The sequence below is a fragment of the Geotrypetes seraphini genome, chromosome 1 (genome assembly GCF_902459505.1).
Source record: "Geotrypetes seraphini chromosome 1, aGeoSer1.1, whole genome shotgun sequence".
Taxonomy (NCBI): domain Eukaryota; kingdom Metazoa; phylum Chordata; class Amphibia; order Gymnophiona; family Dermophiidae; genus Geotrypetes; species Geotrypetes seraphini.
The window spans coordinates 44788225-44802832 of record NC_047084.1 but is presented as its reverse complement, the minus strand read 5'-3'; the positions used below and the strand labels follow the sequence as shown (position 1 = coordinate 44802832).

The 14608-nt window shown below is 37.0% G+C and overlaps 1 protein-coding gene across 6 annotated transcripts in view; it reads right to left on the bottom strand.

The window, feature by feature from the left end:
• Positions 1-14608, bottom strand: part of DEPDC1B (DEP domain containing 1B) — a 130455-nt gene that overhangs the window by 96764 nt on the left and 19083 nt on the right. For 5 of the 6 annotated variants that reach the window (XM_033930645.1, XM_033930652.1, XM_033930670.1 and 2 more), the window contains one exon: positions 13340-13467. The exons of the other annotated variant lie outside the window; for it this stretch is intronic. In XM_033930645.1, coding sequence (XP_033786536.1) covers positions 13340-13467 — 128 coding nt within the window. The remainder of the gene's footprint in view (positions 1-13339; positions 13468-14608) is intronic. 6 annotated transcript variants of the gene reach the window in all.

Here is a 14608-nt window from a genome sequence, read left to right as displayed (position 1 = left end):
AGCATCGGGCTAATAACTGACAGGAAAAAAAAAAAATCTAATAACGGAAAATCTACATAGTATTGAGAGTGACAAGCAGTGAGAAGTATTTGAGAACTGACAGATTTGATTTTTCATTCTTCGAAGTTGTGAGAAGACCCGTGAAAGTGAAATCAAAGAAAAAAAAAAATTTGTCGGATTTCTCAATACTGAAACGGCAAGGCACCGGGGGTGAGTAACTGACAGAACCGAGAGAATTGATCTGAAAGAGATTTGTGTTGCCGTGATTGAACTTAAGTGAAGAGAATAAAGGATTGCAAGTTGTCTTCCTACACTGAGGCTGAGAGCGTGTTTGTAGAGGAAAAAAAAAAAACAGAGACAAAGATTGCTGATTTCTTTCTTTGGTACTGAAACGACGAGGCACTAAAAAAGATAACTGACATTAAGAAGAAGAGGGGCTAAGGAAATATAAATTGCTGAATAAGATTGACTCCTGATGTATGGACGTTGTCAGTAGAATTCTTAAATGTGACGGTTTGAGGCAGCCATTTCCAGTTCGGTGAAGAGACTGAGCCCTGAGTGATTGATTGATCTTTTGTCTGAGGCCAATATACTTGTTTGTTTTCCCTTAGTGCTGGATCGGCATTGAGGTGGATGACAAAAAAAAAAAAAGGAGGATTCATTTATCAATTGAGACAATTTAAAATAACTCAAAATTAATTGAAATAATTGATTACTTGAGTGAATTTCGCTCTCCTCTTTCACAGCTGCGATTGGGCTTGTGAGAGGGGAGCTGCAGGAGGATTGTGAGGCTGCTGACGGTTGATTGTGAAACTGCGACAGTTTAATACAGCCTTATCCTGCCAGCGCTGAAAAAGGCTGATAAAAAATTTTTTCCCTCTGTGCTAAAACGAATAGATATTGGGAGAGAGTAAAGCTGAACGGAACTAGAGGGGAAAAGAGCTGACAATATATGTGAAAGCCCTTCGGTGACGACGCTGAAAAGGGGGATTGATTGAAGAAAACTGAGTGAAAGGAATACAGGCGTTTTCTCTCAGTGATTGAACACTGAGACGCTGAAGACAGAGAAAGAATATAAACTTACTAAATAAACAAAAAACTGAATTGAAATTGCTTTTCCATTATAAAGCTGCGATTGGGCTTGTATGAGAGGAGACAGAGGAAGGGGATAAAGGAACTTTTGGAAAAAAGCTGATGTGGCAAGACATTGAGGCAGTTGAGAGACGCTCGTTGAATTAAATCTGTGGAAGAACCCGACAAGTCTGCGAAAAATTTAAGGAAGGAAATTCTGTTGGATTGAATATCCCCCTCTTTCATTGAAACAGTGAAGGGGCTTAAAAGAAACCTTTTTACCAATATTAAAGAGATAAAGACACTAAAAAAGGAGTATATAAGATTGAGACAGATAACTGAGAAAGAGAAAAGGAAAGGGAAAAAAAGGCAAAAAAGGAAAAGAAAATTTTTACTTTAAAAGATAAAAATAAATTTGGAAGAAAAGGGATTAAAAAACAACAATATGGCAAGCACAAGACAAAACAAAAATGAGGCTGGAACATCTGCAAAAAGACAGAAACAAGATCAAATAACACCTAGCAAGATACCACTTCCTATTGATGAACCAGACATATTAAGCAAAGCTGAAGTCATGGAAGAATTAAAACAAATCAAACAAATGCTTAAAGAAACTATCACTAATATGTCTGAAATGAAAGAAGAAATTTTAAATATACATAGACAAATGGAAGTTAACAACAAAAGAACAACTGAACTAGAATCAAAAATGGAAACTATAGAATGTGAATCAAAAAGATGTAAAGACGACAGCCTGGAATTAAATAAATTAAAAGATCAACTGGAGGATTACGAGAATAGAGGAAGAAGAAAGAACATCAAACTCTTTGGAATACAAGAAAATCTAGAGGGAAAAAATACTATCCTTTTCCTTGAAAATTTAATTCCAAAAATTCTACAATTAGACTTGAAACAACCAATTGAAATTGAAAGGGCGCATAGAATCCCAATTAAAAATTTAGAAAATAAAAACAGACCAAGACCAATCATTTTCAAAATGTTGAGATACCAACAAGCACTAGAGATACTAAATGCCGCAAAAAAAGATAAAAACTTAAATTATAAAGGATCAAGATTATGGTTTTTACCAGACTTCGCCAAAAACACAGCAACTAAAAGGAAAAGACTTCTAGACATGAGACCTCTACTTAAAGAAAAAGGATTTAAATATGGTCTATACTACCCGGCGAAAATGAGAGTGTCATCTGGAGACAAGTCATTATATTTTGAGGATCCCGAAAAACTAAAAGAGTTTCTCTCTAAACCAGAACCTATGATATATTAACATAATATACTAAGATGGTTTTGAAGAATTTATGAAAAAACAGAAAATATAACATATCGAAATATTTGAAGAAATGGAAGAAAACAATACAAAGAAAAGACAATAATAATTATATGAAAGAAAGAACAGAATACAGGAAAATTATTAAATAATACAATGCATATATGTTTAAAATAAATATATGTTGAAATCATAATACTAAGGAAATACAAATTAATATATTGTTAAATGGAAAATGATACATTGATAAAATGTTATGGAAAATATTTAAATAAATATAAAAGATCAATATAGATAGATAGAAGGGAAATTTGTTTAAACAATTGAATATTGATTGCCTGGAATGGGGAGATTGTTGGGATTACAACTCCAATGTGTATCCTTAAGCAGCCAATGTATTGGGTGGGAAAGGGAGGGATAAGTAGAATATTTATTAGAATAATTAAGGGAGATACATTAGGGTTAAATATGTGTGTCATGAAGAAAATTTTTTGGATATTAAATATGAAGGAGGAAGGGAGGAATAAGATAATGAAAAGTATTAAAATATATAATGTCTCTTAAAATATATTCTATTAATGTCAATGGCCTGAATCACGTAATTAAAAGGGAAAAAATATTAACATTTTTAAAAAAACAAAAAGCAGATATTTACTGTCTGCAAGAGACCCATCTTAATAAGAAGGAATCACAGAAATTATCAGGTGGATGGATAAAAGAATGTTTTTTTGCTCCAGCAGTGGGTAAAAAAGCAGGGGTTGCAATCCTTATAAATAAAAAATGTATGGCCAATATAAAAGTAAAAAATTCAGATCCACATGGAAGATGGATACATATCGATATAGGTATGGGAAATGATACCCTGACGTTATTTAATATATATGCCCCTAATTCGAATCAATCAGAATTTTTCAAAAAGCTACAAAATATGTTATTACCACTGGCTGCCTCTAATTTAGTGGTGGCTGGAGATTTTAATGCTGTAATGGATCCATTATTGGATAAAAAACCAGGTAAAAATATTAAATCTTTAGGTCTAGATAATTTGGTTCAATCATGTGATTTGAAAGATATATGGCGTATTCTTCATTTTAATGATCGGGAATATTCATTTTGTTCACAGGTTCATAAATCATTTTCAAGAATAGATTATATTTTTGTTTCAACAAATAAAGTGCAACAAGTGATTAAAGCCTCCATTGATCCTATTATCATTTCGGATCATGCGGGAATATGGATAGAATTACAATTAGATCAATTAGAAAATAATAGACCTCTTTGGAGATTTGATAATGCATTGCTTGTGGATGACAAATTTTTAGAAAATTTTAAAACACAAATTAATGAATTTTTTCAAATAAATTTAGTGGAAGATACATCTATAGAGAATGTATGGGATGCATTTAAAGCAACTATGAGGGGTAATATCATATCATATTCAGCTTTTATTAGGAAACAAATTAAAAAACAATATATAGAATTAGAAAAAGAAATAAAAATATTAGAAGCTAAATTGATAAGTAAATGGGAATATGAAGTTTTGCAAGCTCTTTTGAAAGTAAAAGGTAAATATAATGAATTAACTTCAAAAATGATAAGAAAAGATTTGTTTTCCAAACAAACGGTGTATTATGGAAATTCTAATAAGGCGGGAAAATTATTAGCAAATTATCTTAAGGCAAAAAAAAGAAGAACTAATATTAATGGAATAAAAGATGATAATGGTATAATAACAAATCAAACAAATATAATATTAAAACAATTTTTAAATTTTTATAAGGATCTATATTCTTCCGAACCTTATTTGGGGAAACAAAAAGATGGAAAAAAATTTTTAGATTTAATAAATGGACCTAAAATTCCTGATCATATAAAACGAAGTTTAGAAGAACCTATATCATTAAAAGAATTAGAAACAGCATTGAGATCTCTTAGAGTTGGATCCGCTCCAGGTGGTGATGGTTACACAGTAGAATTTTATAAAACATTTCAAAATATCCTCTCCCCACATTTATTAAAATTATATCAGACACAACTTATAAAAGGTAATATAAAAGGTACTATGGCTGAATCAATAATAATTGTTTTACCTAAGCCAAATAAAGATCCTACTTTGGTTTCAAACTACAGGCCTATATCTTTGATAAACGTTGATAATAAACTTTTGGCGAAAATTTTGGCTTTGAGATTAGCCAAAGCTCTCCCACATATTATAGATATGCATCAAACGGGTTTCGTTGCTAAAAGACATTCCTCCAATAACTCTAGACTATTATTTCACATGCTAAACTTATCAAAAAAAATGGATGAACCGGCATTTACAGTTTCTTTAGATGCCGAGAAAGCATTTGATAGGGTAGAATGGAACTTTATGTATCAGGCTTTAGAATGGTTTGGTATAGGTTCTGGATTTATACAAATGGTAAAAACATTGTATAGCTTCCCGATTGCAAGATTAAATATTAATAATAAGATATCTGATGGTTTTCAATTGCAGAGGGGAGTTAGACAAGGTTGTCCTTTATCTCCTTTGTTATTTGATGTTGTATTAGAACCCTTATTGTTAGCAATACAGCAAACGAGGGAGATACAAGGAATTCCATATTCAGATATGGAATATAAAATTTCGGCTTATGCTGATGATATTTTACTTTATTTGAGAAATCCAGAGTCTACCTTATCTTCTTTATTGGAATTAATTGATAAGTTTGGCAAATTTTCAGGTTATAAAATTAATTGGAATAAATCTGAAATTATACCCTTGAATGTTTACTGTGTAAAAGGATTATTTGATACTTTTCCATTCATATGGAAAGAAGAAGGATTTAAATATCTAGGCATTCAAGTTAAAAAAACAATTGAAGATACTGTAAAAGAAAATGAAAAATATGTATTAAAAAAAGTAACGGAGTTATGTGAACAATGGAACCCATTACATATATCTTGGTGGGGCAGAGTTCAAACTATTAAAATGATGATGTTGCCTGTGGTTTGCTACCAAATGAGTATGATACCTATTTATTTTCAGGGGTCCTTTTATAAGAAACTTAATAAAATTTTAACAAAATTTCTTTGGCTTGGTAAAACACCTAGAATAGCTTTAGTAACCTTACAAAAATCAATTAAGGAGGGAGGGGTAAATTTTCCAAATTTCTATAGGTACCATCAAGCCTATATTCTACGTCAGGGTATGTATTGGATCCTCCCAGAACTTATAGATAATGCACCAGATTGGTTATATTTGGAATGGCGCCTTATGTTTCCCCTAAATTTAGTTCATTTACCAAGTATTAATATACCTAAAAGATACAGAGAAAATAAAATAATAATGGATACTTGGAAAACATTGAGATTTATTGATAAATTAACATCCATCCCAATATATAAATCAACTAATCAATCCATATGGATAAACTCCAAGATCAAAGTAGGCGGAGCCCAAATCCTTTGGAAGAACTGGATTAATGCAGGAATTAGATCTCTAGATGATATTATTTCAGAAGGTAAACTACTGGATTTTTCACAATTGCAACATAGATTTGGTCTTAATAAAACACAAAGTTTTAAATGGTTGCAATTGAAGCAGGCCATTCAGGTTGGGTTCCCTGAATGGAAATCATTAAACAATCAATATAGTTTAAAGTTCTTATGCTTTAAAGCAGACTTCCTAGGACATCAAGCCGCATTGTGGTATAAATTAATATCTGGATATTTAATTAAAAAACCAAAAAATGGTCTAAGAGACATTTGGAGCATTGAGATTGGACATCAAATTAATGCATCTCAATGGCCACTAATTTGGTCTTGGAGAATGGGATGTACAGTGTCAGCATCTATGAGACAAACATGGTTCTTTTTATTACATAGAGCTTTTTGGACCCCTACTCGTTTACAAAAACTAGACAGTTCTAAGTCTAATAGATGCTGGCACTGTAATTTAGAACCAGGAACATTAGATCATTTATTATACTACTGTCCTTATATTAAAATATTTTGGAATTCAATTTGGCCACAAATTAATAAATTAATGGAAAATCATATTGCAATATCATATGATACAATTTTATTTGGAACAATGATGAGAAAAAAAAGTCAAATTTCACCAGAAAATAATAAACTTTTATTAATTATGACAGGGGTTGCCATTCAACATATAACTAATAATTGGAAAAATTATAACAACCTAAACTACACATTTTGGTGGAATACAATATGCCATGTTTTTAAAATGGAAAGAACAATATCAATACAAAAGGGGACATATAATAATTTTATAAAAATATGGGGGCCATTGACAAAATACTGTAATGATTAAATAATAGAATACTTTTTCTTCCTTTCTTCTTTTAGAGATTTTCTTATGACACACATATAGGGGGGGTAAGGAAAACAATTTATATATAATATATTATAATATATGATACAAAATGTAACAAATGATTAAGAGATAATAGAAGGGTGGGGGGAGGGAAAATGAATAAAATTTATCCAGAATATATTATTTTAGATATAAATATGTTATTGAATAATTATCAATTGTATCCTAATATGTTATATACTTTTATAAAATTTGAAAATATTATATTAAAGTGGTGAAGGGGTGGGGGGAGGGTGTAGGGGAAAATCAAATTCAGACATACATTGTATTAGATATAAAAGTGATACCATGCATATATCAAATGTATTTTATTATTCTGTACACTTTTTATGAAATTTGAAAATAAAAATATAATGGGAAAAAAAAAAAAAGGTACCAACAAGCATTAGAATTATGTCGCCTTGCAAAAGAGAATAAAAATTTAAAATTTCAGGATTCCCGTATTCACATCGCGCCAGACTTCAGCTAAAAGGAAGAGTTTTCTGGATTTAAGGCCGCAACTGAAAAACATCGGAGCAAAATACAGCTTGATTTACCCCGCAATTATGAGGATGACATACAGAAATAAAACTAATTTCAAAGAACCAGGAGATTTGCAAGAATTTTTAAAACAACTGGAAGAACCAATGACTTTATAAATACTTTTATTATGATATATGTTACCTAGGAAAATGAGTTAGGTCATATAACTTATTTTAGGTGGTAATAGTACACATTAGACATTAAATTTATAACAGTTTTAATCTAAAGGTTTAACGGATCATCAAAGGAATGTTGATAATAGAATGTTGGTATCTGCATGTGTAAGGAAACGTTACCGTGACAAAGGATTTCAAAAACGGAAGCAGAGAAAATTTGATATGAGGTATTAGGATAAAAAATACAATGGAAGACACAATGAAAGAGAATGAAAAATTTTTATTAAAAAAAGTAACAGAAATGTATGAGCAATGGAATCCTTTACATCTCTCTTGGTGGGGGAGAATCCAAACTATTAAAATGATGATATTGCCTGTGGTTTGTTATCAAATGAGTATGATACCAGTTTTTTTTAAGGGTCCTTTTATAAAAAGCTAAATGGTATTCTTACAAAATTTGTTTGGTTGGGTAAAATGTTTAGAATTGCTTTAGTATCTTTACCAAAAACCAATTGCGGAGGGTGGGGTAAATTTTCCAAACTTTTATAGGTATCATCAAGCCTATATTTTATGCCAGGGTATGTATTGGGTCCTCCCAGAGCTCATAGAAAATACTCCGGATTGGTTGTATTTGGAATGGCGACTTGTTTCCTCAAAATTTATCTCATATTCTCAGTATCAATATGCCTAGAAAATATAAAGAGAACAGAATATTGATGGATACATGGAAAACATTGCGATATGTCAGTAATTTAACACCTAAACCAATAAATAAATCAACAAATCAATCTTTATGGATAAACTCCAAGATTCAAATTGGCGGATTTAAAATCGTATGGAAGCATTGGATTAATGCAGGTACACGGACTTTAGATGATGTTATTTCAAATGGTAAACTGCTTGATTTTTCACAGTTGCAACATAAATATGGTCTTAATAAATCACAAAGTTTTAAATGGTTACAACTGAAGCAGGCTATTCAGAAGGGGTTCCCTGAATGGAAAAATCTCAATAATCAGTATAGTCTGGAGATCTTATTAGAGGTCTGCACGGGAACGGGGATCGCGGGGATCCCGCGGGTTCCCCCCCTGGCCCACGGGACTCCCACGGGGACGCCCCCTGGCCCACGGGACTCCCACGGGGATGCCCCCCCTGACCCACGGGACTCCCACGGGGATGCCCCCTGACCCACGGGACTCCCACGGGGATGAAAACAGCCTACCTAAATTCTGGCGATGCAGGCATGCAGCTTACAAGTCCGGCGTCGCGGCGGGAAATAGTCATGCTGAGCAGTGAGCTCAGCACGTACACAGATGAAAGCCTTGCTTGCTGATTGGTCCGGCGGCCCCGCCCCGCCGTGCCGCCGGACCAATCAGCAAGCAAGGCTTTCATCTGTGTACGTGCTGAGCTCACTGCTCAGCATGGCTATTTCCCGCGGTGACGGCGGACTTGTAAGCTGCATGCCTGCATCGCCAGAATTTAGGTAGGCTGTTTTCATCCCCGTGGGAGTCTCTCTCGTGCGCTATGGCTCTAAGTCAGGGGTGCCCAACACGTCGATCACGATCAACCGGTAGTTCAGGAAGGCAACATGAGTCGATCGCAGAGCCCATCCCGGGCTCCGTGATAGACTCGTGTTGCCGTCCCGATCTACCGGGCCTATCAGCCTTCCTCTCCCCGACGTCAAAGACGCCGACGCGGGCATTAGGCTGTTTTTGTCATTTCGGGTGAGGGGTGGCAGCGGCAGCAGCAGCCTAAAAAAGAAATCATCCTGGCTGGGGTCGGTGTCATGCTCCGGAGCTTCTACAGCCTTCCTGTCTCCCTTCTACCTGATTACGGCCACACCATCTGCTCCGCAGCTCTCTTCGGCAACTCAGCAGCAGCGATCGACACAAGCTTCTGACGTCGGGGCCTACCCTCTGCGAGTCCCGCTTGTTTCAACTTCCTTTTTCCACAAAGGCGGGACTCGTAGAGGGAAGGCCTCGATGTCGGCAGCTTGTCTTGATCACCGCTGCTGACGAGTTGCTGAAGAGAGCCGTGGAGCAGGGGGGTGTTGCCAGGTGCAGGTAGAAGGGAGAGGGCCAGATGCAGGACTCGTGGGTGAGGGAGGAGAAGAGAGAGAGAAAGAGAGAGGGGAGGGAAACAAAAGGAAATATTTCATACTGGGCTGGGCCAGAGTGGAGGAAGGGTGGAAAGATTCTGGCTACCGGGTGCAGTAACAAAGGAAAAGGGGGGAAAGCTGAAAATGGAGATAGTGACACAAAGAAGAGAAAGAGTAAGCAGGATCTACTGAATAAGGATAGAGATACAGAGGGGACATGAAGAGGAGGTGAAATAGAGACATAGAAGTAATGCTGAAAAAGTGGTGGGGGGGGAGATAAAGACATTGAAAGGGCAAATGGTGAACATGGGGTAAAGACAAGGACAGAGACAAATGAAGATTCTGAAAAAGTGGTGAGATAGGGATATAGGTGAGATGGACACAAAGAAGGGTGATGCTGGAAAATAGGTGGAATGGTAATTCTGACAAACACAGAAGGGAAATGCTGGATCAAGGAGAGATGGGGCTCAGCCTGGATGGAATGAGGAGAAATGCCTTGTTGGCCCGGAACTTTCTCTCCTACGTCAGAATTGACGTCAGGGAGCGGAATGCTGGTCAGCGCGACGCTTCTGCAGGGAAAGCTTGGGACAGCGGTGGCTTGGGGGCTATTCCCCGATGGCGGTGGCAGCAAACCGAGTGGCTTGGGGGAGGGCACGGAGAAAGAAAGAAAGGGGGCAGACAGGGAGACAGAAAGAAGGGGGAACAGGGAGACAGAAAGAAAAAGTTGGGGGAGAGAATGAGGTCTGGAGGAGAGGAAACATACAGGAGGCTGAAAGAAAGGAAGAAAGATTGGATGCACAGTCAGAAGAAGAAAGTGCAACCAGAGACTCATGAAATCACCAAACAGCAAAGGTAGGAAAAATGATTTTATTTTCAATTTAGTGATCAAAATGTGTCTGTTTTCAGAATTTATATCTGCTGTCTATATTTTGCACTATGGCTCCCTTTTACTAAACCGCAATATCATTTTTTAGCGCAGGGAGCCTATGAGCATTGAGAGCAGTGCGAGGCATTCAGCATAACTCCCTGTGCTAAAACCTACTATTGTGGTTTAGTAAAAAGGGAGGGGGTGTATTTGTCTATTTTTGTATTTTGTTACCGAGGTGGCATTGCATAGAGTCATCTGCCTTGGGAAATGTATATGGCAGATATCTTTGTTTTGTGTTCAAAAGAAAAGGAAATGCATTTCTGGTTTTATTTCTACAGTGTTGAAGTACTTGTTGGCCCTTGCTGTGACTGGTGGGGATCCCCAAGCACCGCCAGAAGAGGACCTCCTCTAGAGATGGTCAGAACTCCCCTCCACCAAGCGCAGCAGTCGCTGGCAGCATCCATGAGCCACTGAGGTGCCAGCATCTGTGACTCAGGGACGCTACTGCTGCCTGCCAAGCTTGGCAAAAGGGACCCCAGGCCAACTGCAAAGGAAGTCCTCAGCTGACAGTTTGTGGGTTCTCATCAGCTGAATATTTATATTTTATATTTACATTAGAGGTTCTGGTAGAAACCCATTTACAAAGTATGTATTCTTCCTAATTAATATTTCCAAATTAATAAAGTCTCTTTGCTTATTTGTAAATGGGTCTCTACCAGAGCCTTTAATTCAGTAGCATAATTAAATAAAATAACTATTTCTGAAGTTTATAGGGAAGGATGGTGACGGAGGGGATTCCTCGCGGGGACGGGTGGGGACGGAGGGGATTCCTCGCGGGGACGGAGGGGATTCCTCGCGGGGACGGGTGGGGACGGAGGGATTCCTTGTGGGGACGGAGGGATTCCTCACGGGGACGGGTGGGGACGGAGGGATTCCTCACGGGGATGGGTGGGATTTTGGCGGGGACGGGTGGGATTTCTGTCCCCGCGCAACTCTCTAGATCTTATGCTTTCAGGTGGATTTTTTGGGACACCAAGCCGCACAATGGTATAAATTGATATCTGGATTTATGAATAAAAAAATCAAAGAATGGTCTTAGAGACATTTGGAACATTGAGATTAAGCATCAAATTTCTGCATCTCAATGGCCATGAATTTGGTTTTGGAGAATGAGATGTACAGTGTCCACATCTATGAGACAAACTTGGTTCTTTTTGTTACATAGAGCATTTTGGACCCCAGTTCGATTACAAAAGTTAGATAGTTCTAATAGATGCTGGCATTGCAATCTGGAAGCAGGGACCCTAGATCATTTAATATTTTTTTGTCCCTGTATCATGGCCTTTTGGAAATCAATTTGGTCTCAAATAAATTGTTTATTAGAAAACCATGTAGCATTATCATATGATACAATTCTGTTTGGTATGTCAATGAGAACAAAAAGTCAAATTTCATCAAGCAATAACAAACTTCTATTGATTATGACAGGAGTCGCCATGCATATTGCCTGGTAATAATTGCATGGTAATTGCATGGTAATATTCACATCGTGCCAGACTTCACGCCAGCAACTTCAGCTAAAAGGAAGAGTTTTCTGGATTTAAGGCCATGCATATTATCAGTAATTGGAAAAATTACAATAATCTTAGCTATACATTCTGGTGGAATTCGTTGTGCCACATTTACAAAATGGAAAGAATAATTGCTTTGCAGAAAGGGAATTATAATAATTTTAAAAAGATCTGGGGGCCATTGGCAAATTATTGTAATGATTAGACATCATTTTCCACTGACAATATATTTATATATAGGGGGGAAGGGGGATGGTATAAAGTTCTATTTAAAGGTTAGTCAATAGATAAGATTAAATATTTATATGATATTTTTGATTGAAATATTTGAGGGAAGGGTGGGTGGGGAGGGAATAAATTTATGTATTTACGATGACAATAGAAAGAAATTCAAATGATGTGTAAAAGTTTTAAATGATTTAATATTGTGTACTTGTTGTAAGATGAAAAAATGAATAAAGAATTTAGAAAAAAAAGAACAAAGTATGTGTTTTCCTACTATTGTTATGTGTAGCTATAATGAAGCCCAAAGTTGTGAAAAATATGTTACAAAGTTAACTTTATAATTTCAATGCCTAAGTGAAGGAAAAGATCTTAGAATACCACCCCAAGGATCATATTGCTATTCTCCTTTGGTTATTCGATGGCAGAGAGTATCGTTCATCAATCAAAGAATAACAATTTGGTCAGCAGATCTTCTAATAGCAGCAGTTTAGGGAATTTTTTTTAGCCCAAAGTAACAATCAAGGCAAAAGAGGAAATATAAGAAACAGATGGAACCAGAGAGGTCGTCCACAGACAAGATCACAATATCAACAGTAGTAAATCAATTGGTGGTTGTAAATTTATCACGGAGGATGTTAAATGTACATGAAGAACAACTTTTGAATTATTGTCTTTCTTTTGTTCCATCAAGAAATTCTGACATTTTTCAATTTAACATTGATTTAGAAAAGTCTATGAGAAAGCTTTAAATTAAAATGAATTGATATCCACCCAGTCCGATGGACAACATTTTGACAATTTTTAAACAAAGAGTGCTTAAAGAAATTGAAGCTAAACATATTGAAGATCAAAAGGGTTTCAATAATTTGAACAAAGATATGGGGAAACCATTACAAGATCTGGCGAATGATGACAATATTGTTATAAGAAAAGTGGACAAAGGGGGTGCTGTGGTCGTCTTAAATAAAGTGGACTATCTTGAGCAGCTGTCTCAAACTCAAACCCTTTGCAGAGCCACATTTTGAATTTGTAGGTACTTGGAGGGCCACAGAAAAAATAGTTAAGGTCTTATTAGGTCTGAGCTGAGAGAAGTGTTCAGTACTGGTGTTGTGCAATGATATCACCCCCCACTTGACGGATCCAGTCTTCCTTGTCAACAGAGAAAGCAATATTGGTTAACCAAGTTTAACTCTAACAGAACATACTGCAATAATGTCGTGGATTTCCATATTTCTTCTATGTCCGCATTCAACAATTCTCTGCGATGAATCAGTCTACATGCAGGAACTTCTCCAATTGCAATACTGTGTCGTTTGTACCACAAATCAGAATTCTATAAATCAAAAATTTTAACAGAGTATTAAAACTTGTTCATTCAATTAAAAATGTAAATACTTTAATCTGAAATAGATGAGCTAAACTAAAATCAAATCCATACTGAACAAGAAGTGAAAAATTGTATTTTAACTTGAGAGAAGTAGAGATAGACCAAATGACTTCAAGCAAGCAGGCATGAATATATCAAAAGTTTATTTCCAAAGCACTGAAAATTGAAAAAAACCCAACAAGGGACCATGTTTCGGCAGTGAACTGCCTGCTTCAGGGGTCTAGATGCTCTGTAAAATTGTAAAAAATGCTGAGGAAACACATAGCTACAGTGTGGTAGGTCACAAAGGAATACTAGAAAATGCAACTGCTATTCATTTGTGGCCATCCAGATTGCTTGAAGTTCCAAGCGATGGATGGACCAACTGTTGTCCAGCACTGTCCACCAACCCTGCGCCGGCACAGTTCTGTAAACTGCCCTCCCCCCAACCGGACAGGCTTGCGTCCACTGTCAGGGTCACCTAGTCCAGGACCTGCAGAGGAAGCCCTCTGTCCAGCGGCACAGAATTCAGCCACCACTGCATGCTGCCGCCAACCAAGGCAGTTTCACACCCAGCGAATCCTGTTGGGGGTTCTATCGAGCCAGGAGAAACAACCGAAGAGGACAATGTTGTGTTCTGGCCCACGGAGTCACAGCTATGGTCGAGACCATGAGACCCAGGACTAGCAGGTACTGCCAGGCCGTTAGCGCCTGAACTTGCAACAGGGCCCGAATGGCACTCTGCAGCTTGAGCTTCCTGGAGTGCAGCAGAAACACCTGGTTCTTGCCCTTTGGTAGCCGGACTCCCAGATATTCTAATTCCTGTGATGGTTCTAGATGGCTCTTTATGGTGAAAGTCTCGGCTGGGTGACCAACAATTGCAATACCTGTGAACCGTCCGGCAGCCCTCCTTCATTGAGGGGGCCCTGATCAACCAGTCATCTAGGTATGGATAGACTACCACTCCCTGCAAGCGCAGGTGGCCAGCCACCACTACCATGATTTTTGTGAAGGATTGTGGCGCTGTTGCCAGCCTGAAAGGTAGAGCTGCGAATTGAAAGTGCTGACGGAGAACATGAAATCATAGAAACCTCCTGTGCTCCTGAAA